Raw genomic sequence first — 27,589 nt, 5'->3', positions numbered from 1 at the left:
GAGGAGTTTTAGAACTATGAACTTTTTATTTTTGGAGAAATCTCTGCCCAAAAAGCAGGTTTGAATACTGTCGTACCAGCAAGTCCCCCCCCATTGTTTTATCTTTATTTAGCCATATAACATTACATATACATATACATATTATATATCCAACAAAAGAAGAAAAGATAGAAAAAAAGAAAAATGAAAGAAAAAGAAACTAGAAACGAAACAGTATCCAATAAACTTCTTTGTAAGGAATACAAGCCCTCCTTTCTCCTATTAGTTATTTCCTATAACTTTTTTTCTATTTTTATAATTATAACATCTCCTCTTACGGCTTCAGGCTCGACTCCCTGATTCGTATCTTGACTCCCCCCCCCGCAAACGGTTCCTAATCATATTTCTGTTTGTCTGTTCTCTGTTAGCAAATCTATAGGTAGCCTGTGGGATTTTAGTCTATGCTAAGCCAAGCAAAGTCCTTGGAACCACCTTTTTCCATGTAGTTTATAAAAGCATCCCATTCTCTCCTTATTCTCACATTTGAGTGATTTCTTATTGATTCTGTAAGTTGAGCTAGTTCTAGATACTCACTGTTGTGAAACTTCCTCATAAAAATAATTCTGGTTTTTTTGGCGTGATACATGAAGAGATAAAAAAAAATGATCAGATGTACCAACAAGTCTTGCATTAAGCCTGCTGCCGGAAATAAATTGTGGATTTTCGTTGTAATAACTGTGATTGTGGTCTGTTTTACAGTTGCAGCAGCCCAGGTGTTGGCAGAGGAAAGAAGAAGCCAAAGTTGTGCTAGTCCTGGTCCTGTTCCAGTCCAGTCTCCAGTTGGTATGAAATCTTCAACCAGGCCAGGTAAAATCCTTGCTTTAATAAATAAAAAAAAATCCATTCCTGTGACTTCCTTGGTTGTGGCTCTTCACAGTCCTTCTGCTTTTCAGTTCACGAATCTGTGCTGCTACTTTTTAAGTTGCATATTCTCCTTCTCAAAAGAGTCCCATTTTGACATCTTTCAAAAGCTCGGTAAGAACTGGTCTACTTGGGCCAATGAAGATGCTGCTTTTGTTTTGCAAAGCAGGAAATGACCACACACCAGAGCATATACTTTTCTCTTAAAATAATCTTTATTATACATCAATTTACATCAGGCATGCCCAACTTGGCCCTCCAGCTGTTTTGGGACTACAACTCCCATCATCCCTAGGTAACAGGACCAGTGGACAGGAATGATTGGAGTTGTAGTCCCAAAACAGCTGGAGGCCCAAGTTTGGCCATGCCTGCTCATGTTAGTTATTCTACTTTTTCTTGTGTTTCTCTAATCAGATTTGAATATGCCTTCCCTCTATTTTCAAGATTTAATCTGTATCTGACAGGGGACTTGCGTTGCCCGGATCATTTTTAAGATTTTCTTTGAAATTTGTCCATTCTTTATTGACTTTTTCAATACCCTTTTCTCCTCTTCTCCCTGTTAGTTTTGCAAGATGGAAATACAGGTGAAACTCAAAAAATTAGAATATCATGGAAAAGTTCATTTACTTCAGTAATTCAACTTAAAAGGTGAAACTAATATATGAGATAGACTCATGACATGCAAAGCGAGATATGTCAAGCCTTTATTTGTTATAATTGTGATGATCATGGCGTACACCTGATGAAAACCCCAAATTAACAATCTCAGGAAATTAGAATATTACATGAAATCAGCAAAACAAGAATTGCAATTAGAGCAATATTGGACCTCTGAGAAGTAGAAACATGCATATGTACTCAGTACTTGGTTTGGGCCCCTTTTGCATCAATTACTGCCTCAATGCGGCGTGGCATGGATGCTATCAGTCTGTGGCACTGCTGAGGTGTTATGGAAGACCAGGATGCTTCAATAGCAGCCTTCAGCTCTTCTGCATTGCTCAGTCTCATGTCTCTCATTTTTCTCTTGGCAATGCCCCACAGATTCTCTATGGGGTTCAGGTCAGGCAAGTTTGCTGGCCAATCAAGCACAGTAATCCCATGGGCATTGAACCAGGTTTTGGTACTTTTGGCAGTGTGGGCAGGTGCCAAAGTCCTGCTGGAAAATGAAGTCAGCATCCCCATGAAGCTCATCTGCGGAAGGAAGAATGAAGTGCTCCAAAATCTCCTGGTAGACGGCTGTGTTGGCCCTGGACTTAATGAAGCACAGTGGACCAACACCAGCTGATGACATGGCTCCCCCAATCAACACAGACTGTGGAAACTTCACACTGGACTTCAAGAATCTGGCATTGTGTGCCTCCCCATTCTTCCTCCAGACTCTGGGTCCTTGGTTTCCAGATGAGATGCTTCTGACGTTGTTTCTTGTTCAGGAGCGGCTTGACAAGAGGAATACAACATTTGAAGCCCATCTCCAGGATCTGTCTGTGTGTGTTAGGTCTTGATGTGCTAACTCCAGCCTCAGTCTACACCTTGTGGAAGTCCCCAACACATTTGAATGGTCTTTTCCTGACAATCCTCTCCAGGCTGTGGTCATCCCTGCTGCTTGTGCACCTTTTTCTTCCACACTTTCCCCTTCCGCATAACTTTCCATTAATGTGCTTTGATACAGCACTTTGGGAACATCCAACTTCTTCTGCAATTACCGTTTGAGGCTTCCCCTCCTTATGGAGGGTCTCAATGATGGCTTTCTGCACAACTGTCAGGTCAGCAGCCTTCCCCATGATTGTGCTTCCTACTGAACCCATTGCAGGTGTTATGGATTGAATAGCTACTGCACCTTTTCACAATATTCTAATTTTCTGAGATTGTTAATTTGGGGTTTTCATCAGCTGTATGCCGTAATCATCACAATTATAACAAATAAAGGTTCGACATATCTTGCTTTGCACATCATGAGTCTATCTCATATATTAGTTTCACCTTTTAAGTTGAATTACTGAAATAAATGAACTTTTCCACGATATTCTACCTGTAATTTTCCCGAGTTTCACCTGTATTCCGTTGTTTTTGCTAGCAAGCCTGATTTGGTGGGGTTATTGTTACTTTTTCAGTTTGGGGCTATCGGGATTCTTGCTGCTGTGGTGGCGTACATAATAATAATAATAATAATAATAATAATAATAATAATAATAATAATAATATATTTATTGTCATTGCCCCCTCTCGGGGACAACGAAATTACTTGGCTGCTCCATCCACCCAGGTAGGGCACTCCACACAAAATCAAAACAACTATAAAAACACTAATTAAAACAATACAGTATAATACAGCAAGGAAGATTAGATGACTTTCAAAGTCCAGGCTTCCCATTCAGGCCCGAGATCGCTCTGGAGAAGAAGCTGTTCTTAAGATGGCTTGTTCTTGTCTTCATCGTCCTGTATCTCCGTCCCGACGGCAGGAGCTCGAAGAGACAGTGACCAGGATGCGATGGATCTTTTACTATGTCCAGTGTCTTCCTATGGCACCTTGTGGCATAAATCTGCTCTAAGGTGGAGAGTGGGCAGCCAACAATGCTCTCTGCTGCCTTAACAACTCTGCACAACCCCAACCTGTCCTGGGTAGTCCAGCTTCCGTACCACACACATAAGCCATAAGTGAGCACGCTCTCAATGGCACAGTGATAGAAGGCAAGCAGCAGTTTCTGCGGAAGATGTTTTTTCCTTAGAATTCTCAAAAAGTACAGTCTCTGCTGCGCCTTCTTCACAAGCCCCCTTGTGTTGACACTCCAGGACAGATCCTCTTGTAATTCAATGCCCAAAAATCTGAACGTTGTTACCCTCTCCACACAGACCCCATCAATCAAAAGTGGCTGGACATAAATAAGGCTCTACAGTGGTACCTTGGGTTACATACACTTCAGGTTACATACGCTTCAGGTTACAGACTCTGCTAACCCAGAAAAAGTGCTTCAGGTTAAGAAGTTTGCTTCAGGATGAGAACAGAAATCGTGCTCCGGCGGCGCGGCAGCAGCAGGAGGCCCAATTAGCTAAAGTGGTGCTTCGGGTTAAGAACAGTTTCAGGTTAAGTACAGACCTCCGGAACAAATTAAGTACTTAACCCGAGGTACCACTGTACAAGTTTTCTCCACCCCCATCGTCCTTCTGGCAGTTCCCTCCCTGCAAGAAGCGAGGTTACAGGGAAGCAGGCAGAGGGCCTTTTCAGTGGTGGCTCCCTCTCCCATCAGATGTCAAAGAAATAAACAACTATCAGACTTTAAGAAGACATCTGAAGGCAGCCCTGTTTTTGGACGTTTTTGATGTTGAATGCTGTCCTGTTTTTTTCATATTCGGTTGCGATCCACCCAGAGTGGCTGCGGAAACCCAGCCAGATGGGCGGGGTATAAACAATAATTTATTATTCTATTATTATTCTCTTCCCGAAAGTTTCTCATTGTGACATTTTTCCAAAGCTTGGTAAGAACTGGTCTGCTTGGGCCGATGAGGATGCCGTTTTTGTTTTGTGAACCCGATATCCCCCAAAATGCAAGGGAATTATTTCTATATGCAACAGTGGCTTCGAGAATCTTAATAGCATCAGACTGGAAGGGAGAAAAAGGACCATCAAAATGGAAGTGGCAACAAAAGTTAATGGAGTGCGCAGAATTAGCCAAGCTATCAGGAAGAATAAGAGACCATGTAGACCAAGTCTTTTTCAACAAATGGAGTTTATTTAAAAACGACATACATATAATGTATAAGACTATATCCTCCCCCCATTTTTTAAAAAAGTTTAAAATTAGGGGTTGTCTTCTACACGAAAAAAGAAAGATTTTTCCTCCAAAAGCACTTTATTTTAAAAATCCGATTTAAATTTTAAAAATCATTGATTTTTATCCACCATGCCCTGGCGCATGTATTCCCATGTTAACCAGTATCCCTGCACGTCAGGCTGGAGTTGCACTCCTGGGAAAAGAAAGTTGCGCCCATTGGTCACTTGTTCCTCCAGAAACCTCAGCCCTGTAACCAGTTCAACTTTGCCATCCTTTCCAGTGATTGATGGGTCCACTTTGAGAACAGAAGAGAGGCAAAGGCTGGCCAGGGAGCGGAGAGAGGAGCTCGAGAAGCAGCACAGTAGGGATATATTTAAAAATACAGACATTTGATTACCATTCAAATCGATTTAAATCAAGATTTACCGGTAAACCACTTGTCAGTCAGACCTGATTTAAATTGCTAGTCTGTAACACTTGATTTAAATCTTTTTTTAAAAAAAATCTTGCTGGCATCCTCTTAATCTGGACAAGCAGGGGAAGCTTTTCTTTTTGGAAGAATAAGTTTTCAGAGTGGTTTTGACAGTTATATAAAAAATAACTGATTTGGTTCTACTATTAGAAATACATTGATGAAATGATGGTGAGGTTTAATAAGATAACTGCTTCTATTTGGACAGCTTTTCTGCTGCACTTGATTGGAAGGAGAAAAATAACCATTTCCTTCATAACAATTAAAACAATTTATTTAACCAAAACAGTAGCATTATAACATATGTGTAATGGGTTTAGGGGTTGCTCGTGCGTAAGTTGCCGCCACTCGTGGCTAGGTTACCTGGTTAACCCTTTCTGACTGAACAGCCTCCAGCATCGTGACTGTCTCAGTCGCTGGCAGAATCCGTCAGTGGGCGCTTCTTAAACTTCTTCCAGCACAAAAGTTCCTTGACGCCAAGTCTCCTCCTACTCTCCCTGCGCGGAAGTCTTCTGCGCAGGGAGGGTGTGGGCAGTGGAGTACCCGTACTCTCTCCGCTGGTCTCCGGCGAGGAGTCTTGGAGCCTCCTCCCCGATTCCCCCATCTGCCCCCCTTATCTACTGGTGTTACGCTGATTTCCTTCCCCAGCAGACGGGCTCCCTCTCTCCCTACTGGGACCCTCTCCGGCATCCCTTTGGAGCCTTCCCTCCGCTTCCAGCTCCGATGGCAGTTCCCTGACAATATGCCTCCCTGTTTGTTAACTGATGTGGTTAAACAGTTTTTTTAAAAAAACAACTGAGTTTTAGACACATGAAAAACTTAAAACAAATCCTTATTTCCTGATGAATAGCCTTTGGACTAGAATGTCTCTTACATAGAAAAGATTTAGAATCATTTTTCCTCCAAAAGCATTTTATTTTAAAAATCCGATTTAAATTAAAAAACCCGATTTAAATAAAAAATATGATTTTTTAAATTTTGTTTTTTAAAAAAATCGTTGATTTTTTATCCACCCTGGTTGAAATTTGCAGCGGCCAAAGAAACACAGATATTGGAAAAGGAGAAAAAGGCCAAACTCCAGTATGAGAAGCAAATGGAGGAGAGACAGAGACGACTGAAGGAACATAAGTTGAAGGAGCAACAAAGGAGAGTAGCAGTAGAGGAAAAGCGGAAACAGAAGCTGGAGGAGGAGAAGGTATTGTAGAGCTGAATGCTGTTGCATTAGAGCAGGCATGGCCCAACTCGACCCTCCAGCTGTTTGGGAACTACAATTCCCATCATCCCTGACCACCCGTCCTGTTAGCTAGGGACGATGGGAGTTGTAGTCCCAAAACAGCTGGAGGTTCGAGTTCGGCCACCACTGATTTAAATAGTTAAGAGCAGGCATGGCCCAACTTTTCCCTCCAGCTGTTTGGGGACTACAATTGCCATCATCCCTGACCGCTGGCCTGTTAGCTAGGGATGATGGGAGTTGGAGTCCCCAAACAGCTGGAGGGCCAAGTTGGCACTAGTTGTATCTGTCTTAATCCTCTTTCAAAGTTGTTTTAATTTTTTTAAATCTTTATTAAACATTCAGCCATTATGTACATAAGAGTACACAATGTAACGTGTATACAAACTCCATGTACAAACTCCATATACAGTGGTACCTTGGGTTAAGTACTTAATTCGTTCTGGAGGTCTGTTCTTAACCTGAAACTGTTCTTAACCTGAAGCACCACTTTAGCTAATGGGGCCTCCTGCTGCTGCCGCGCCACAGGAGCACAATTTCTGTTCTCACCCTGAAGCAAAGTTCTTAACCCAAGGTAATATTTCTGGGTTAGTGGAGTCTGTAACCTGAAGCGTATGTAACCCGAGGTACCACTGTACAAAGTTTGCTAAGAAACGGAAGAAAGGAAATGGAAAAAAATAGGAGGAGGATAATAATAATAATAATAATAATAATAATAATAATAATAATAATAATAATAATAATAATTTATTTCTACCTTGCCCATCTGGCTGGGTTTCCCCCAGCCACGCTTGATAGCTTCCAACAGAATAATAATAATTATAATAAAAATAAAAATTTATTATTTCTACCCCTCCCATCTGGCTGGGTTTCCCCAGCCGCTCTTGGCGGCTTCCAACAGAATAATGATAACGATTTTTGTTATTCCAATCATTATTCAAATATTCTTTAAATACTATCCATTCTTTATTAACCTTCTGAGTCAAGTATCTTCGAAGTCTCTCTGTCTTTTTTGCCAGTTGTATATATTCTACCATTGGGGTCGGCAAGGTTTACCAGCCATGGGCTGGATCACTCCCACAAAGATCGTCCGTGGGCCGGACTGGTTCAGCGCGATGCCGGAAATTGCGCCTGCACATGCCCAGATGCTGGAAATCGTGCCTGCGCAGAAGCGATTTCTGGCGTCTGGACATGCACAGACATGAGTTTCGGTATCCGCTCGTGCGCAGACACGATTTCCGGCACCACACGGCGAGTCCCCCGCTGTGCTGGGGGACTCACCGAGTGGGCAGCTCGGTTCGGGGACGGTTCGTGGGCCAGTAAAACGGTCTTCGTGGGCCGCATCTGGTCCATGGGCCGCACGTTGCCAACCCCTGTTCTAACATTTGGGCCCGCCCATTGGGTTTTGTGGGAATATTCTCACTTTTTCAATTCGTCACCACTCAAATTCTGGCTGCTGTCATTGCATGCATGAAGAGTGCTCTCTAACCTTTTTCTTAATTTCTGTTGGCATGATTTCTAATTAGGAAGGCCTCCAGGGTTTTTTTGTAAATGGGCATTTGAGTATCTTTTTCAGTTCAGTATATATAATAAAGGTAAAGGACCGGCGTTTTCACCACAGTGCCAACCGCGTCCCACTTCCGAGGAGACTTGGACATTTCAGAATACGAAGAGCCAGCTGCAAAGCTTTCGAATCTGAAAACGGAATCGCTTTCGGGATCGCGCCGGTTCAAAGCCACGACTTAGGTTTCGCAGAGAACTCTGCCTTCTCCCGGCGGAATTCAACTTACAGGGTTGTACTGCAGGGCAGAGACATAGGCCTGCACCGCTCCTTCCATGTCGCCTGCGGCAACTAAAGCAGCGGCGACGTTGATGTATCCGTCAATGAAGTCCGGCTTGAGGCGCAGAGCGTGCCGATAGTGCTCAATTGCCTCCTGCAGTTGGCCCCGTTCCTTGTACACGTTCCCCAGATTTGAGTAGGCTTCGGCCAGCAGCGGGTTCTGCTTGATTGCCAAAGTGCTGAAGTTAGCAGACCTGGGGAGGGGGAAAACGCAAGATTGTCTGGCATTTAATCTAATAGGTACTTACTATCTATCTATCTATCTATCTATCTATCTATCTATCTATCTATCTATCTAAAGGTAAAGGGGACCCCTGACCATTAGGTCCAGTCATGACCGACTCTGGGGTTGCGGTGCTCATCTCGCTTTATTGGCCGAGGGAGCCGGCGTACAGGTTCCGGGTCATGTGGCCAGCATGACTAAGTCGCTTCTGGCGAACCAGAGCAGCACACGGAAACACCGTTTACCTTCCTGCCGGAGCGGTGCCTATTTATCTACTTGCACTTTGACGTGCTTTCGAACTGCTAGGCTGGCAGGAGCAGGGACCGAGCAAGAGGAGCTCACCCCTGGGGATTTGAACAGCTGACCTTCTGATCGGCAAGTCCTAGGCTCTGTGGTTTAACCCACAGCGCCACCCGCGTCCCCATCTATCTAACTATATATATATATATATATATATATATATATATATATATATATATATATATATATAATATTTCCTCTTTTATAACAAATTACAATCAACAATGATTCAATTTTACACACACACCCCCCGCGGCGACTGCCCTCATCTTCCCTTTCTGGTTTGTTACAAACACTGTTTTCTGCATGTTGATGTACTTTAAATATTGTTACCTTATCTTCCTCCATATTTTAATTAAATAAAATTGTGAATGGGAGGGAGGCCAAGATGGCGACGGAGGTAGCAGCCTAATTAGAGCCTCCGATTTCAACTAAGCGTTTTTATTAGTTTTAGCCTCTTCAAGACCCCAAAACTGCACCTTAAGGACCTTAAAGACTGTTGGCTGTCTGTCTTGTCGCCTCGTTTTAATTAGTTTATTCTTTTATTCTTTTTTTATAATATATTTATTAAAGTTTCCAATTTTATACAAACAAAAAAGAAAAAACAAACATAAAAATATGAAAAACACATAAATTTCACAGCCTATTTTCTTATAGCTTATTTCCCCGACCTCCTCATACCTCCCCTTCTTGTATCCCCAGATTAAGTTGTTTATACAGCAAATCCTTATCTCAACATCTTAAATTATTATAACTTCAAATTCTTACTTAAAGAAAAAGAAAACCATTTTATCATAGTTACAGCTTGAAACCACTTAATACCAATCCAACATCATTCAACATTCCTTAATTTTGCAATATTTTTGTAAATAGTCCTTGATTTTTTTCCAGTCTTCTTCTGCTGACTCTTCTCCCTGGTCACGGATTCTGCCAGTCATTTCTGCCAGTCCCATGCAGTCAATCAGCTTCATCTGCCATTCTTCCAAAGTGGGTAGGTCTTGTGTCTTCCAGTACTTTGCGATCAGTATTCTTGCTGCTGTTGTGGCGTACATAAAAAAAGTTCTGTCCTTCTTTGGCACCAATTGGCCGACCATGCCCAGGAGAAAGGCCTCTGGTTTCTTTGGGAAGGTATATTTAAATACCTTTTTCAGTTCATTATATATCATCTCCCAGAAAGCCTTAATCCTTGGGCACGTCCACCAAAGGTGAAAGAATGTACCTTCAGTTTCTTTACATTTCCAACATTTATTATCGGGTAAATGGTAGATTTTTGCAAGCTTGACTGGGGTCATGTACCAACTATATATCATTTTCAAGCTGTTTTGACAAACATTTTCATAATATTTTCTCTTAAGGCATTACATGCCGTAAATTTCACTCCGGTGGTCCACAACTGTTCCCAGTCAGCAAACATAATATTGGGGTGCCACAGGGTTCTGTCTTGGGCCCGGTCTTATTCAACATCTTTATCAACGACTTGGATGATGGACTCAAGGGCATCCTGATCAAATTTGCAGATGACACCAAACTGGGAGGGGTGGCTAACACCCCAGAGGACAGGATCACACTTCAAAACGACCTTGACAGATTAGAGAACTGGGCAAAAACAAACAAGATGAATTTTAACAGGGAGAAATGTAAAGTATTGCACTTGGGCAAAAAAAATGAGAGGCACAAATACAAGGTGGGTGACACCTGGCTTGAGAGCAGTACATGTGAAAAGGATCTAGGAGTCTTGGTTGACCACAAACTTGACATGGGCCAACAGTGTGACGCGGCAGCTAAAAAAGCCAATGCAATTCTGGGCTGCATCAATAGGAGTATAGCATCTAGATCAAGGGAAGTAATAGTGCCACTGTATTCTGCTCTGGTCAGACCACACCTGGAGTACTGTGTCCAGTTCTGGGCACCACAATTCAAGAAGGACACTGACAAACTGGAACGTGTCCAGAGGAGGGCAACCAAAATGGTCAAAGGCCTGGAAACGATGCCTTATGAGGAACGGCTAAGGGAGCTGGGCATGTTTAGCCTGGAGAAGAGGAGGTTAAGGGGTGATATGATAGCCATGTTCAAATATATAAAAGGATGTCACATAGAGGAGGGAGAAAGGTTGTTTTCTGCTGCTCCAGAGAAGCGGACACGGAGCAATGGATCCAAACTACAAGAAAGAAGATTCCACCTAAACATTAGGAAGAACTTCCTGACAGTAAGAGCTGTTCGACAGTGGAATTTGCTGCCAAGGAGTGTGGTGGAGTCTCCTACTTTGGAGGTCTTTAAGCAGAGGCTTGACAACCATATGTCAGGAGTGCTCTGATGGTGTTTCCTGCTTGGCAGGGGGTTGGACTCGATGGCCCTTGTGGTCTCTTCCAACTCTATGATTCTATGATTCTATGTCCAACATCTTGTGCCCATTTAATCATGACCGATTTAACCGTTTCATCCTGAGTATTCCATTTCAACAGCAAGTTATACATTTTTGACAAGTTCTTAACTTTAGGTTCTAGCAGTTCTGTTTCCAATTTAGATTTTTCCACCTGGAAGCCAATTTTTTTATCCTGGTTGTAAGCCTCCATTATCTGATTATAATGGAGCCAATCTCTCACTTTATTTTTCAATTTCTCAAAACTCTGCAGTTTCAATTTATCTCCTTCTTGTTCCAAAATTTCCCAATATTTTGGCCATTTGGCCTCCATATTGAGCTTTTTCTGGGCCTTTGCTTCCATCGGTGACAGCCACCTTGGGGTTTTATTTTCCAATAAGTCTTTATATCTCATCCAGACATTAAACAATGCTCTTCTAACAATATGATTTTTAAATGCTTTATGTGCTTTAACCTTGTCATACCACAAATATGCATGCCACCCAAAAACATTATTGAAACCTTCTAAATCCAAAATGTCTGTGTTCTCAAGAAGCAGCCATTCTTTCAGCCAGCAAAATGCCGCTGATTCATAATAGAGTTTAAGGTCTGGCAGGGCAAATCCACCTCTGTCCTTTGCATCAGTTAATATTTTAAATTTTATTCTGGGCTTCTTGCCCTGCCAGACAAATCTAGAAATGTCTTTCTGCCACTTCTTGAAACAGCTCATTTTGTCCAAAATTTGCAATGATTGAAATAAAAATAACATTCTTGGCAATACATTCATCTTTATAACAGCAATTCGGCCTAACAAGGAAAGCTTCAAATTTGACCAAGTTTCTAAATCCTTTTAAACTTCCGTCCAACATTTTTCATAATTATCTTTAAACAGATTTCCATTTTTAGCTGTCATATTAATCCCCAAGTATTTCACCTTCTTAACCACCATCAAACCTGTTTCGTTCTGGAACTTCTCTCTTTCCATCGATGTTAAATTTTTCTCCAAAACCTTAGTTTTTAATTTGTTCAATTTGAATCCTGCCACCTGACCGAACTCTTGAATTAATTCTAATACTCTTTTATTTACTCTGGTTTCTCTTCAGATCGTATAAATCGTTCGCCTTTTATTCTTTTATTGTTTTATCATCGCACTGTTTACTGATACTGTTACACTGACTTACAACCTTGGAGCTCCCGGACGACGGATTGGCTTGAAATACAACCAAAGAAGCAGAGGAAACCGCTGAACTCCATTGAGCCTAACCTCGATAAGATAAGTCCAAGAACTCCCCCATGAATACCCTCCCGCCCCAAGTTAAGTCTTAAAGAGGGAAAGGTAGGGAGGCTCCCTGATCCAACAGCCTGGACACCGGTTTTCCAAACTTTACCTCTACCTTTTTTTCTACAATAAAGTGCCCAATAAGGGAAGCTCTCAACCTAGAGAATGGTGTTTACAAGACAGAGCTATAAAGAGCTGGGAATCCTCCTCACCAAAGCGGCTGAACCCTCTACAAGAGGAAGGCAGGTGAAAATATCACAATACTTTAAACCGAAAACAGATAAAATAAATAATGCTGACAAACGACACCCCCACGAATGGTTCATAGACCGCACCAGGTATGGGGAGCTAATGGAAATAGACGAAGAAGGGGTGGGAGTCAATCTGGCAACGGAAATAAAACAAGTTGCCATAGAAGATGAAACCTCAGTGATTCAATCGGGGCTGGAGCAGGAACAAGAGTCACAAGAGGAAAACCCAGTAATTAAGACAGATGAGCCCTCCCAAAGACCTAGGCCCGGGGAGAAGATGGGGTTTCACATTGTGACGAATGAGGACCTGGAGGACACAAGAGCCCAATATCTGGACTTGGAATGCCTCCCCTACATACTAACAGGGCTATATAATGATCTGTTAAACGAACAGAAGTTGCAGATAGGCAGAGAACTGGTACACATCAAAGACTTCCTCTCAGAATGCTTGGGCCTACTAACTGCCCTAACTGAAATAACTAGAAGAATAGACAACTTGCATTCATATAAAATTCTCTCTAGCACACCAAACGATAACACCAGTAAGGAAAATAAAACCCGACATAATGTGGAAAAAAGGAAAACATCTAGGATCAAAGCAAACCAGAAGGGAAACTTAATTGACCCTAAGAAACCCCTCTTAAAGGGGAAGTGCCCCAGGAATAAAGAGAAGAAGCCCAAGAATATAAAAATGGGAAGGAAGACAAAGCTCCCATCTCGAACAAAGAAAATGAACCTCACAAGACTATTTAAGCTATTAGAAAATTCAAATCCAACGAACCCAGCTAACCCAGTCCTGCCACCCCTTGATAAAAGCCCAAGCCCAAATAAAAACCTCCATAAGGCTGGGCTTTTCAATTCAACAGAGGAACTCCATAAGGCTAGGCTTCATAATCCAACAGAGCAACTAGCGCTCCCGAATGGAACCGCGGGAAAATCAAGAGAAAAACCGATACCTAAGCAAGAAACTACTCCTAAAACAACATACTCTCGCAGAAATCTAATTCTAAATAAACAAAAACTCATCATCCTACCTGTATACATGCACAAAGATCTCCTTTCTCCAGCACAACAGAGAATTTATATTCTCAAGAAAACTGAATTAGCCGTTAGAGGGTTCGTCCCAGCAGAAAACATCATTAATGTTAAATTTCTGCCATCAGACAAGGACCTAAACAGAGTTGTGGTAACATTCAGAGACTGGCACACAACCAAACTAGTTTCAGACAATAAGGACAAGCTACAAAGAGTTGGATTGCAGGTGACTCGCCTATTTGAAGTGTCCGGTACTCCCATTCCTCTCATCGAAACAATCAAGACTGATAAGATAAAAATAAAGCCAACAATGTCTATGACGGACGATAACTGTAAGATGCTTCAACTAGAGGCAGACAAAGCCCCAAACCAGCTGGCTAAAAGACCAAAAACCCTACCCCCAAACCACGTACCAGATGAAAGCTCCAACATAGAGAAGGAAAACCGCTTCATAGCAACTATTGAACAAATACATAAAGCTCAGGACGCACTAATTGAAAGATTAGCATCCATAAGGAAATCTATTACACTCCTAGCCACACCCGTCACCAGGGAATTTAACTATGCAACCTATACCACAAAACCTTTATCCAACAGTGAGTGGATACTAAGGCTATTCCTATCGCCAGAGGAACTCGGACCTACGGAAGCACCTATAACAAAGAAAACAATAGCACATCAAGCTGAAATAGCGGTACCACCAGGCAAGAACGGTTCAATCTTTGTGGACAACCTAGGAGCCCTAGACACCATTCACACGGACTGAAATAAGGTCACGGGGAAAGAACGCCCCTCCGGGACACTAGAATATGTCCAAGTTCACACCGTGCCAAAATGTCCCACTACACACCCCAAAACGGACATAATGAATGATAAACCCCAAATTGGCTATAAACCTAAGTTTGATTGTCCCTTGAGATGTCTGACAACCAAAAATCACAAGCTGACCACCTGTACGTGGAACATCGCAGGGTGGGGAGCTAAAAGCAAAGATCCCAATCTAATGGACTTCCTCACTAAATTTGACATCCTGTTCATCCAGGAAACCTGGTCGATAGATGAGCTCTACCTGGATAATTACCAATCGTGTATTAAAAGAGCAACACCTAGTCAAAGAGGGGGCAGACCCAAAGGAGGCTTAGCCTTACTGTTCTCAACGCAGATACAAGCTAATATTATCCAATTACCCTCCAATGATGAATGGTCTGTAGCAGCAGTTTTAGATTTCAGACAAAGCAAACTGCTATGCATAAACTTATACTTACCTACATGTCGTCGGCAGGCACAAGTAGAACAACTATGGAAAGAAGTGGAAGCCCACGTGGTGCAATGGAGGAGACAACACCCGTCAGCCATGATATTACTAGCTGGTGACCTAAACGCAATGGCCTCCAGAAATGGAAACTATCCCACCCCTAATGATAAGATCATCCTACGATAAGACATGCAACATTGGAGGACTACATTTAGCACACATGGCCTACAAACAGAATCTACACTTACTGAATGGGGCTATAAAAGGAGAATATCCTGGTCAATACACATACTGGTCAGGACACAAACTGTCAACGATAGATTATTGTATTGTTTCCCAGGACCTGATCCCTAGGATATCAAAATTCACCATTACAGCAAGAGCTGAAAGTGATCATCTACCTTTATCCCTCGTGTGTGATTTACCCTTCGATCTGCCCAAACCACAACACAGATATCAACCAGATCTAACACCCGGAACAGGCCTCAAGAAAATCAGATGGAACGGATAAGTGAGCGAGCGGATATCTAACTGGTATAAAACTGAGGAGAGCTACCGTCTCTCAAAAACAATTATGGAAGGGTGCTTAGAAATAGAGGAGAGTGCCCCGAACATGATGACAACATATGAAATGCTTATACAAAAAATTCAAGAGTTTGTTGTAAAACCGAATTCCAAGTCTCCCCACCGTCGGAAAACTTCCAGGGAGTGGTTTGATCATGAGTGTATTACCTCCAAGAAATCATTGATCCACTCCTTCATCTGCCATAAGGATAATCCAACAGAGGATAACAGACAAAAGATGCTTGAAGCCAAAAGAAGTTACAAAAAACTTCTGACACAAAAGAAAAGATACGCAATGAAGTTATTATGGCAGCAACTGATAGAGGCCTCCAAATCAAGTAACCCATCATTATTCTGGAGAATCGTAGCTGTACAGCCGGATAGGGGCCTATCACAACTATCCTGCTGCATATCAATGAAAGCCTGGGAAACGCACTTCCATAATCTTTACGAGGAATCCAGCGATGAGTCCTATGCATTAGACATACCGGATGATCAGATACAGCCATGGCCAGCAGTCTCATTAACAGAGACCCATCTGCTGATTGACCAACTAAAGAACGGGAAAGCCCCTGGAATTGACTGTATACCAGCGGAACTATTTAAAACCAATGTGAACTGGTGGGCCCCCTTGCTAGCCTCTCTGTTCACATATATACCGTAGTTTTCGCTCCATAACACGCGTTTTTTTCCTCCTAGAAAGTAAGGGGGGAAGTCTGTGCGTGTTACGGAGTGAATGCTTCCCTCCTCCGTGGTTTCCAGCGGGAGAAGAGCCGCTGAGTGGGGAGGAGAGAGGGACAGAGCGCCTGCTTTTTTAAAGGAGCAAAGCGGGAGGGGAGAGGAGCCGCTTACACGAGTGTAAGCGGCTCCTGTCCGGTTGGACAGGAGCCTGCTCCAAGCAGAGCCTGCTCCACGCGTGCTTCTTGTCCCTTGAGTCCTTTTCCTTCCCTCCCCACTTAAAACGTGGTTACAAAGCACAGGTCCACAGGTCACAGGTCCACATGGATCATCAGGATTTTTGCACTGGGTCACCCCAAATTCACCATCAGATCACATAGCATGTCCATGGCTACAGTTTGCACCGAAAAAAATCATGCACCCACTGTTGCCTGGGGCTGCAGTGGTGCAAAAACGTGGTTACAAACATGGATCCACATGGATCCTCAGGATTTTTGCATTGGGCTACCCCAAACTCACCGTCAGATCACATGTCTGTGGCCACAGCATGAACCACAAAAATCATACATCGACTGTTTCGCTTAGAATATTTTTTTTTCTTGTTTTCCTCCTCTAAAAACTACATGCGTGTTATGGTTGGGTGCGTGTTATCGAGCGAAAAATACGGTAGATAGAACCGCACAGATCCCACACGACTGGGGGACTTCCATCATTATTCCCATTTACAAGAAAGGCTCGAGGGACGATCCCTCCAATTATAGACCTATAAGCCTCCTGAATATAATAAGTAAATTATACGCTAAACACCTCAGCGAGAAACTGTGCGAATGGATAGAAAGAGCGAAGATTCTTGATGATGCACAGGCAGGATTTAGACAAGGGAGATCCACAATGGATCACTGCCTGATCTTACAGCACCTAGCTGAGAAATACACGTCGCACCACAATCACCACCTATTCGCAGCATTTGTAGATTTTAAAGCAGCCTTTGACTCCATCCCAAGAACTCGACTCTGGGACAAACTCCACAAATCATCCATAGACCGACGTCTGCTGCTACTAATATACAAACTGTACAACAACACACGACTTCGTATAAGATGCAGCCAAGAAGGTCAACTCTCTAATTTCATTAGAGCAACAAAGGGAGTTAAACAAGGATGCATTTTGGCCCCCTTTTGGTTCAACATCTATATAAACTCCCTAATAGACCACCTACAAGGAGCGGATACTCACGCCCCAAAATTAGCAGACAAAAAACTGCCTATCCTACAAAAAACTGCCTATCCTATGCAGACGATGCGGTTATATTGTCCCAGACTCAGATGGGTCTCAAAAGAGCTCTTAACAGCTTATCCCAATATTGTAGAGAAGAGAAACTAGCAGTGAACTATCAAAAAACAAAAATCATGGTTTTCTCTAACAAAAGGAAAATATACAGATGGAATTTAGACAATCAGGAGAGTGAACAAGTGACATGCTTTAAATATCTAGGAGTGATATTCCAAGCATCAAGGAAGAAGACTGCCCACATAAACTACAGCTCCTTTACAGCTCAAAAAAGTACAACGGCAATCCTAAGATTCCATCGTACAACGGGAGGGAATTTCATTCCTGCTACAATTAAACTATTCGTTGCAAAACCAGCAGCACAAATCCTATACGGCGCACCACTCGTCTCCCTCTCTAATCTAGACCCATATGAGAAGATACAATCAGGCTTCCTTAGATCACTCCTGCAAACACCTAAATGCGTCCCAAACGCCGCCCTACGACTGGAAGCGGGCTTATACAGCATTAAAGCCAAAGTATGGATAAGAACCTTATGCACTTGGCTAAGACTTAACAACTCGCCGGTTGGACTACTTTCCCTGATGCTTCTTGACAAATTCCAATCTAGCTGGTTGAAGGGCATTCTCAGAAAACTGGCCACATATGGTCTCTCCCCAGAGTATTTATTAAGTTTAGAAGGGGGAAGGGCCAAGAACATAATCAAAGAAAGACTCAGGGACATTGAAACCCAAAATGACTTTGCGTGTTGAGTCCCACAAGCCACCCCCCAAATAACTCACACTTCACACTTCAATTTTTGTTTAAGGTTTTTGGCATAATTTTGGCCACAACTTTATTCAAATACAAAATACGTGAGTGGTTGCTTAGGCATTGGTTATGACTATCTGTCCTTGCCCTCAGGGACAGTGCTGGCCTTCCGGACACCGACGGAAGCCAGCGTGGGAAACAAGTATTGGGTGAGAATGAAGCTGGGAATCAGACTAACACCTCTCACCCTCATGTTCCGGTGGGGCTTGCCCGGCCCAAGTCCGACTCCGGGGACAAGGACGAAAGAATGGCAAGCCCCTGGATTTCCTTTAACGGAATTCCCATTCGCATCATTTGGAGGGGTAGGCACTTACCCCTCCAAGCACCATTTAACCAATGCCTAACCGCCATGGAGCCCTCAGCTCCCCGCCAACCACTCACAGCCCCAGCCAAGACCTCAGCTTGGCCACCACTGCACCTATCCAAGCCTCATTCCCAGAAGCCGACAGGTGCACTCCATCAGCCCTAAAAAGGGGCTGCCGCTTGAAAGGTGATTTCGGGATGAAAAATCACCTCTCCACCCAACTCCACAATCCTTCTGGAAACAGCAGCATTGAAAGGATGGCCTCTCAAAAAGAATCTCGGGGTGGGAAATTGCATCGCCACCCAGCTCCAAAACTTTTCTGACCACAGCACAATTGATGCGTTTTCTGGCCCTTTCAGTGGCAGCCGGGCAACGACCGCCCTTCCAAACGCAGCGTTGCAAAAGCTTGACCAAAAATTCTTCGCTGTCGGCACCATTGCACGCAGCGTCTCCAGGTCACCCAAAATTGCAGCACATAGTGACAAACAGTCCATGGGCACCAGGTCGTTCTCACCAAGCTGCACCACAATAGCAGCTGGCGGCCCCTCCAAGAGCAACTGCCTCCGGATACTTGGCAGGAACTCCGACCAGCGCATCCCACGTCTGGACAGCCAAGACAAGCGAATATGTGGAGGAAAGCCGAAATCTGGACCCAATCCAGATTGCTGTGCTGCGACGCCAGCCCAATGGACGATACTGTGCCCCACAATCCAAACACGGGTCACCGCTAAACCTGATAAATAAGATAAAACAAGCAAAAATTGTAAGACACCAATAATGTTAACGAACATAATCCTTGAATGCATTCGATTTCCAACGACCTGTATTTTATTTCCACTGCCTTATTAACATGCTTTCCGGCCTTCTTGGTGGTACGTTTGTCTAGGCATTGGTTCCCGACTAGCTGCACCTGACCTCAGCAGGGCAGCACTGACGACTGGGCCCCACCATATCGTCAGTACCAGCAAACATTGTGGGGGAGCAATGAATCCCAAGGCAATTGCATCCCGCCAGGTGTCGTTCCCCTTAGGGGAAAGATGCACCCCATCTGCCCTAAAGAGGGCAATAGCCTTGAAGAAAAATAGGAGGGTGCAATATTACAGAACCACCTAAAGCAAGGACCTATTTTATTTTATTTGTTATTTTATTTACTTTATTTATTTTATTCTATTATCCACCACCTTATTAACATGCTTTTTGGCCTGCTCGGTGGTAGTTTGTCTAGGCATTGGTTCCCGACTAGCTGCACCTGACCTCAGCAGGGCAGCACTGACGACTGGGCCCCACCATGTCGCCAGTTGCAGTAAACAGCATGGGGGAGCAATGAACCAGGATCAGACTCAAGCTCACCCCAAATGCTCCCAGGGACTCTGGCATGGCCCTAACCCTCGAAAGGGGTCGACAAAAGCATGGCGAATCCTTGGATTCCCTTAATGGAACATCTTTGCGCATTGGAGGGGAGAGGTGCTCCAACCCCCCCCCTCCAAACCACCTTGAACCAATGCCTTAAATTATTTGAGTCCAGGGAGAGCTGCCATCAACTCAATCCAAGCCCTCTTGCATGCAGGAATGCAAACTTATGCTGGAGGAAGACAGCAAACATTCTCGCCCAGCTGTACCACCAGCACTGCGGGAGGACCTGCACAGGACACACTCGACCGCACCAAAGGAAGGATCTCCTCCCAAAGCATTCCCCATCTGGACATCCAGTATATGTTCACATGGGCAGGAAGACTGAGATGGCGCCCCAGTCCAAACTCGTCAACATGCTTGCCAGCCTAGTGTACAATGCTGTGGCTCAAATGTGCACAGCTGCTCCTATGAAAAAAGGAAATAACAGACAAGCATCAGCACAGACATCATTGTGACACTTCCTGATATAACCCTTGTCAGCGTCAGACTTCCAATGACCCGTATTCACAATCCTGTCTACTGACAGGCACCCAGTGTGCAACCTTTGCAGCAGCACCTAATCGTAAGGAATGAGGAGTGTTCAGCGGTAAGCAAGCCGCAGGCTGTAATAACTGGTGCACGACGTAAGCACATTGATGCCGGGCTAATGGGAACCCATTTTCATGCACTAGGAGCAGGCCAGCCCCCAGGGAATAAAAAGCCAAATATTCTGTTATCCATAACCGGGCAAGGGCCCTCCTCACCTATGGCGGGAAGCCTGATTGTGGCACTCCTGCCCACTAAGTCTGTTTTAGAGTTACCAACTCTAATGACAAGCTCCAAAGGATAAGGAAAAGTCCTGAAGCAATAAGCCTCCAGACTCTCAGCCCCGTGCTGGCTCCAACAACCATTTCCCCAACCCTCAGTGCGAAAATGCAATGGACTACTGAAAGGAGTCTCACCTTGATCTTTAATCCGCAGACAAGTTTTAACTTGTTGCAGATACTGCATAGGTAAAAATTGACCGACTTCCTGCCCACTGTCCTATGAGGTTGGAGCCTATTCCAACCTTCCAAGGCCCTGCGCACTGCAAACTTTATACAAGGGTCTCTGAAAAATAAAGCTTCAATGTAACAGACATTGCAGCGGACTGAATTTGGATAGTTATAACCGCATGCCCAATCTGCAGCAGGTGGACCAAATACTGCAGGATCTGCTCAGAGGATGGGGGCCAATTCTTCTGAATGGCCGAGAACTGCCAGCTTAAGGCTAAGAAATTCATCCAGGCCTTCCCATAAGAGGTAAAAGCAGAAGGGGAAATGGAAGCTGCCGCTCTCTGAAATTACTAATTGTTGTCAAAATGCCACAGGTCTGGAAAAGTCTGGCAATAGCTGAGTCTGGAGCCCAGGATCTGAAGCGCTTCATCTGAAAATCGGATAGTGTCAGGGTAATTTGGAGAGTAGAAAGCACAATATTAAACCTTAAGTGGCGCAGCTCGAAAGCATGAGCGGAGGGGCAGAGACTGTGCTACAGCATGAGGACTGTTTTGCCAAGACGCTCACCACTACCTGGTTATCAGACCAAAAGCAGATCCGATGGTCACTGAACTCCCCGGGCCACATGTGAACTGCTACTACAATGGGGAAAACTCAAGAAAAGTTATGTCACATGATTGCCTCACCACACCAGGCTTGAGGCCATAGCTTTGCACACCAGCAGCCCTTGAAATAAAAACCAAAGGGCAAAGATCCAGCAGCACCAGCATGAACCTGAAAATCCCTGAGCGGGTTCAAGGTATCCTGCCATGGCGAACTACTATTGCATACATTCAGGAATTGCTACCATCGCCTGATATCTGCCTTCACCACACTTGGTAGGCATACACAAAGGTAAGGGGACCTCTGTCAGCATCGCCCTTGAGCCAGTGCCACCAACTGGACTCATCCACTTCAGCCCCAACTGGGCTAGGCAAGCTGGGTAGCACTTCCAGAGACCACCTTCTGCACAGGAACAGGTCAAAGTGCTGTGGACTCACAGCTTAGAGTTGTGAGCACCGGATTCACTCCAACAAAAGACAGTCGTCGCACAGCAGAGTCTATCAGAGTATATAAACAACTCGGAGAGCAGCTCTGTAGAATATCTTCTTTATTCTATCTACAACTATACAAACTATATACAGAGCTTAATAGGTCTAAGTATAAATAAACGCTGCAGTGCACTGAGTGTCTGCAGCTGCCCTTAGCAGCAACCTTATCTCTACACATGATCTCTAACACTCAGTCTCTCTCCCTCTCCGACACTCACTGACTGACTGACTGACTGACTTGGTGCTGGAGCAGAATAAGTAGAGACCAGAACACGCCTCCTCCTCTCTGGAGAATCAGCAGACTCCTCAGGAGATTCTTGGATATGGGAGGGGTGAAATCTAGGCAGCCTGGTCTAGTGGGAAGATTAGTTAAGTGACCCAGCAAGATCGGATCTGGTGAAGCATCACTTGCTACAGAGGAAGTATTACAAATTAACTTCCTTCAAGGCAGACAGCTTCTCCATAGCCAAGTGGTATGTTTTAGCAACGATATCCAACTGGATCCCTAAATAAAATGGGAATAAGGGCCAAAGGTATTGAGCTATTGCTTGCCAGCTTCCAGCCCCCACTTGGGCAGGGGGCATCTTGTGCTGCCATCATGATATGTAAATTTACAGGGCCGACGCTGGCCAGAACCCCTAAAGAAGTCCCAACCAAGCTGCCGCCAAGCCAGCTTCCTTTTCAGACACACACTCTGTGCAATGCAAAAAACACACTCCGTGCAGTGCACACATTCTCCATGCAATGCAACTACACACTCCGTGCAATGCAAAAAGCACGCTCTGTGCAATGCAACTACACACTCCGTGCAATGCACACACAAACCCTCCGTGGAATGCAACTACACACCCCGTGCAATGCAACTACACACTCCCTGCAATGCACACACCCTTCATGCAATGCAACTACACTCCATGCAATGCAACTACACACTCCGTGCACTGCACACCCTCTGTTCAATGCAACTACATACTCCGTGCAATGCACACACACTCCGTGCAATGCAAAAAACAGCACACTCTGTGCAATAAACTAGACCCTTCATGCAATGCACACGCACTCCATGCAATGCAGCTACACACTCCCTGCAATGCACACACCCTTCATGCAATGCAACTACACTCCCTGCAATGCAACTACACACTCCGTGCACTGCACACCCTCTGTTCAATGCAACAACAAACTCCGTGCAATGCAACTACACACTCCGTGCAATGCACACACATCCTCCATGCAATGCACACACCCTCCGTGCAATGCAACTGCAAATCTCCTAGCAATGCAATGCAATTGCAGCCCGTGCAGCGCCGTGCTCTGCAACGCACAGAGCAAACTGCAATGCGGGCACGCAAAGGTGCTTTCTCCCAGTTGCATATTGCAAACATGGCGCCCGTTACATCCCTCGCAGTGAGGTAACCACCAAAAGGACTTAAGTGTCCAGGTAGAGCAATGGGGGAGCATGCAGCTGTCCCATACAGGGACCAATCCTGCAACCTAGGCATTACCGGCACTATCCGCTGACCCAGTGAAACCAATGCTTCATGGACCACATGGGGACACTATTGAGGCCGGAAACGCTTCCAGGCCATCGAATTCCAGGGCAAAGCCCTAGGATCACCTGCTAGGCCAGGCATAAATGTTTCCAGTGAAACAGCAGAGTTGAGGTAGCCCACAGCTTGTCCAGGTACCCCTGCTTGCCCTTTTAGAGGGAAGCACCCCTTCAAGAAACCCAAAGTTCTTTTATCACAAATGGGCCGAACTACCCAGCAACAGAATAGCTCAAAAGGAGCAGTTTGTTTTGTTTTGTTATAACAATGGCTAAGAGGGGTATATGAACCCTGTCTCCCAGGTCCTAGTCCTGCACTTTAGCCACTAAGCCACGATGGCTCATCTCTAAAATGGCAGTCGCCACTATCAGGGCAAAACAAACTTAAAGAAAATAAACTTGTTCAGAAACAGCATAGTTCAAGAGCATATACAGAGTGCTCATAGTCCTTGGAGGCACAGGGAGCCATAAAGCCAACCTTCGGGGATACTATAAACGAAAGTGATACCAGCTAAGCTGGGAACAGCCCTGACTAGCCCCACAATTTCAACAAGAGAAATGGGGGAAACCTTTTTGCGAAAGAAAGCCCCTAACGGGGGCTCTCTCACTATTGGGAAAGGCAAGCCACAGATACAGGGAGAATCTTCCTACAGGGCAGGGTAAGGGGTGGGGTGGGAAATTGAACAGGAAAAGGGGGGAATTAAATTATTTAAGGGACTAGAGAGGATTAAAAAGAAGGGGAAAATAAAGAAATAAAGAAATGTAACCAGACAATGAGAAGATTGTCCAAGTTCTCCATGTGATCCGGTTCGGCCAAGAGGACGTTCCCTCGTCTGGCCCCTGTATTTATAGCCTCTGGCCCCTCCTCCAAATTGCCAAATTAGAACTCTCCAGCAACCCAATTAACCCTTTAGTGCTTGGGTTGCTAACAATTTGCCGAGTCACTGTAGGGTGGCCTGTTTCCCCAACCGCAACACGTGCTCTCTGTTAGGGAGAACACGCTTTAACCAACTTCCGATAACTTATAAACTTCTATACAATTCCCAAAGGCCCCATCTAGCAAACTATCTCAAAGTTCTAGACAACGCTAAACACCGATGGGCATTTTCCAGGGCCCGCTTTAACGCTCTCCCTTCAGCTCTTCTAGAGGGAAGATACAATAAAATACCGATTGAACAAAGATTATGTCCCTGTAACAGCAATGAAATCGAAACCATTGGGCATGTCATCTTATACTGCCCATTATATCGAGACTCAAGAAAAGAGCTGATCGAACCGATTCTGAGGAAAATACCTTGTAGTACAGACGACACCTATATCAGACACCTCTTAGCTGACAAAGAGCCCGAAATTAACAGGTCCGTGGCAAAGTACTGTTACATTGCAACAAGAATAAGACGAGCAATGATGTCTACAAAGGAGTTCAAACTGTAAACATCGAAAGAACGATAATAAACAGTAGCGACTCCTGAATTGAATTTTAAAAACTTAAAACTCGAAACCTGGTCATAAATATAAGCACCAATTCTGAGAATTGGCCATATTTTTACTGCTACTTATAGCACAATACTACTCTTAATGTCATATTTTATAAATTGCTTCCTGGTCACTGACCGTATTAAAGATATTTGATTTGTGAATGTTTATTCAAAACCTGCCAGAGTCCATTTCTTTATGTTGTTTTTGTAAATAGGTTGTTAAAGATTCCCATTCATTTTTAAAGTCTCTATTGTCTTTTTCATGCAATTTATCTGTTAACTTTGCTAATTCTGCATAGTTCATCAGTTTTTCTTGCCACTGATCTTTCGTCGGTACTTCTTCAGTCTTCCAACCTTGAGCTAATAAAATTCTTGCCGCTCTTGTAGCATACATGAATATTTTCCATTTATTTTTTTGGTAGTTCATGAGCTGAAATGCCTAGCAAAAAAGCTTCTGGCTTTTTAACAAATGTCATTTTGAACATTTTTTTTCAATACATTATATATCATTTCCCAAAAGTTTTTAACTATTTTACATTCCCACCACATATGATAAAAAGTGCCTTATCTAATAGGTACTTTCAACCCGCTTTGGTACCATCACATTATTTGATGGTGGACAGAAATGTACAGAACTTCAACACAAAACCATTATTCCTGGCTTGACGCAAACAAATTCTGCTTGAGTGGTGGGAAAAGTAACTTGCATTTTGTGCAACCTGACAAGATGCCCACTCTTTTCATCTGGGCCCATTAGGAGAACAACGGGAGCTCACCCCGTCACAGGGATTTGAACCGCCAACCTTCTGATCGGCAAGTTCCAGGCTCTGTGGTTTAACCCACAGCGCCACCCACGTCCCTCATTATATATATATTGTGACTATTTCCTCCATGCACTAATCTGGGATTCCCAGAAGCAACTGGCTGCCCAGTGCTCAAAACAAGATGACTAGATCAGCCATTGGTCTGATCTAGCAAGCCTGCTCTCCGTTCTTTTTGTAAATGGGAATGTGAGTATTTTTTTAAATTAACCACATACTGTTTTAAAAAGCTTTGAACTGCCCCCTTTAAAAAAGCTCAACAACTCTGACCTGCCCTAAAAATACTGCTCCCCTAAAAATACTTCAACAACTTTGACCTGCCCCCCTTAAAAACTCAACAACTTTTGTCTGCCTCCCTAAAAAAAAGTGCATGGATGGATGGTATTTTGGCCTTCTCCCCGAAAAAGCTCAACAACATTGACCTGCCCCCCCCCCAAATTCAACAATTTTGGTCTGCCTCCCTAAAAAAAGGTGCATGGATGGACTGATGGATGGATGGGTGGATGGATTTTGGCCTGCTCCCCTAAAAGCTCAACAACCTATGACCTGCCCCCTTAAAAGAACCTCAACAACTTTGGTCTGCCCCCCTAAAAAAGTCAACAACCTCGACCTGCCCCCTAAAAAAAGGTGGATGGATAGATGGATTTCTGCCTGCTCGCCTAAAAATACTTCAACAACTTTGACCTGCCCCCCCCAAAAAAACTCAACAACTTTCGTCTGCCTCCCTAAGAAAAGGTGGATGGATGGATGGATTGCTGGATTAACTGATATGGTTAAACAATTAAAAAAACCAAAAAAAACCTTAGACTGAGTTTTAGCACACATGAAAAACTTTCAACAAATCCTTATTTCCTGATGAATAGCCTTTGGACCATAATGTAACTTAAATAGAAAACTATCTTTAGAAAGGTTTTTCCTCCAAAAGCATTTTATTTTAAAAATCCAATTTAAATAAAAATAATCTGATTTAAATAAAAAATAATCCGATTTTTTTTAAAAAAAACAAAAAAACCTTGATTTTTATCCACCCTGTTAAAACTCCTCCAGGGAGGGATTCTCGCCCAGTTTAGGGAAGTTTTTAATGTTTAACACTGTCTTGTGTTTTTAATAATTGATTGGGAGCCGCCCAGAGTGGCTGGGGAAACCCGGCCAGATGGGCGGGGTATAAACATTATTATTATTAGTATTATTATTAATAAATGTATGTGTGTGTATATATGTGTATATATGTATATATGTGTGTGTGTGTGTGTGTGTGTATATATAATATTGTATGTATATATATTATATTATTTGCATTAATAATAAAAATTTTCCAGAGAGTAACGCTCTCACAGTTACCGCTGCCTAACTCCATAGATTCAACAGGAGCACTATGAGGGAGTGCTGCATTGGACCCTGGAGCGGAGCCAGTGGCTGGAAACCCGACAGAAGAGATGGTCGTGGGGTGGCTCTGTGACCTGGCAAGCCAGGTAGTTGTCTGCCGCCCTTTCTGTCACCCTGGAGAGATGCTGCCAGCCAGAGTCGTCATCTCCTCCTCCTCCTCCTCCTCCTCCTCCTCCTCCTCCTCCTCCTCCCCCTCCTCCTTTTCTTCTTCTTCTTCTTCTTCTTCTTCTTCTTCTTCTTCTTCTTCTTCTTCTTCTTCTTCTTCTTCTTCTTCTTTCCCCCTCCTCCTCCTCCTTTTCTTCTTCTTCTTCTCCTCTTC

The 27,589-nt window shown here is 43.8% G+C and overlaps 1 protein-coding gene across 1 annotated transcript; it reads left to right on the top strand.

The window, feature by feature from the left end:
* Positions 1-795: 795 nt before the first annotated feature.
* On the top strand, positions 796-27,360 carry LOC310697826 (MAP7 domain-containing protein 3-like; the record flags this gene model as incomplete). Its single annotated transcript, XM_083484451.1, has 4 exons — positions 796-846; positions 4,951-5,031; positions 6,174-6,337; positions 27,253-27,360. The coding sequence occupies exons 1-4, from the start codon at positions 825-827 to the stop codon at positions 27,358-27,360; spliced, it is 375 nt and encodes a 124-aa protein (XP_083340577.1). The 5' UTR covers positions 796-824.
* Positions 27,361-27,589: the final 229 nt, after the last annotated feature.

The sequence above is a fragment of the Podarcis liolepis genome (assembly GCF_965112155.1).
Source record: "Podarcis liolepis genome assembly, chromosome: W".
NCBI lineage: Eukaryota > Metazoa > Chordata > Lepidosauria > Squamata > Lacertidae > Podarcis > Podarcis liolepis.
Note: the sequence above shows the minus strand (reverse complement) of the source record. Positions and strands in the feature narration are given on the sequence as shown.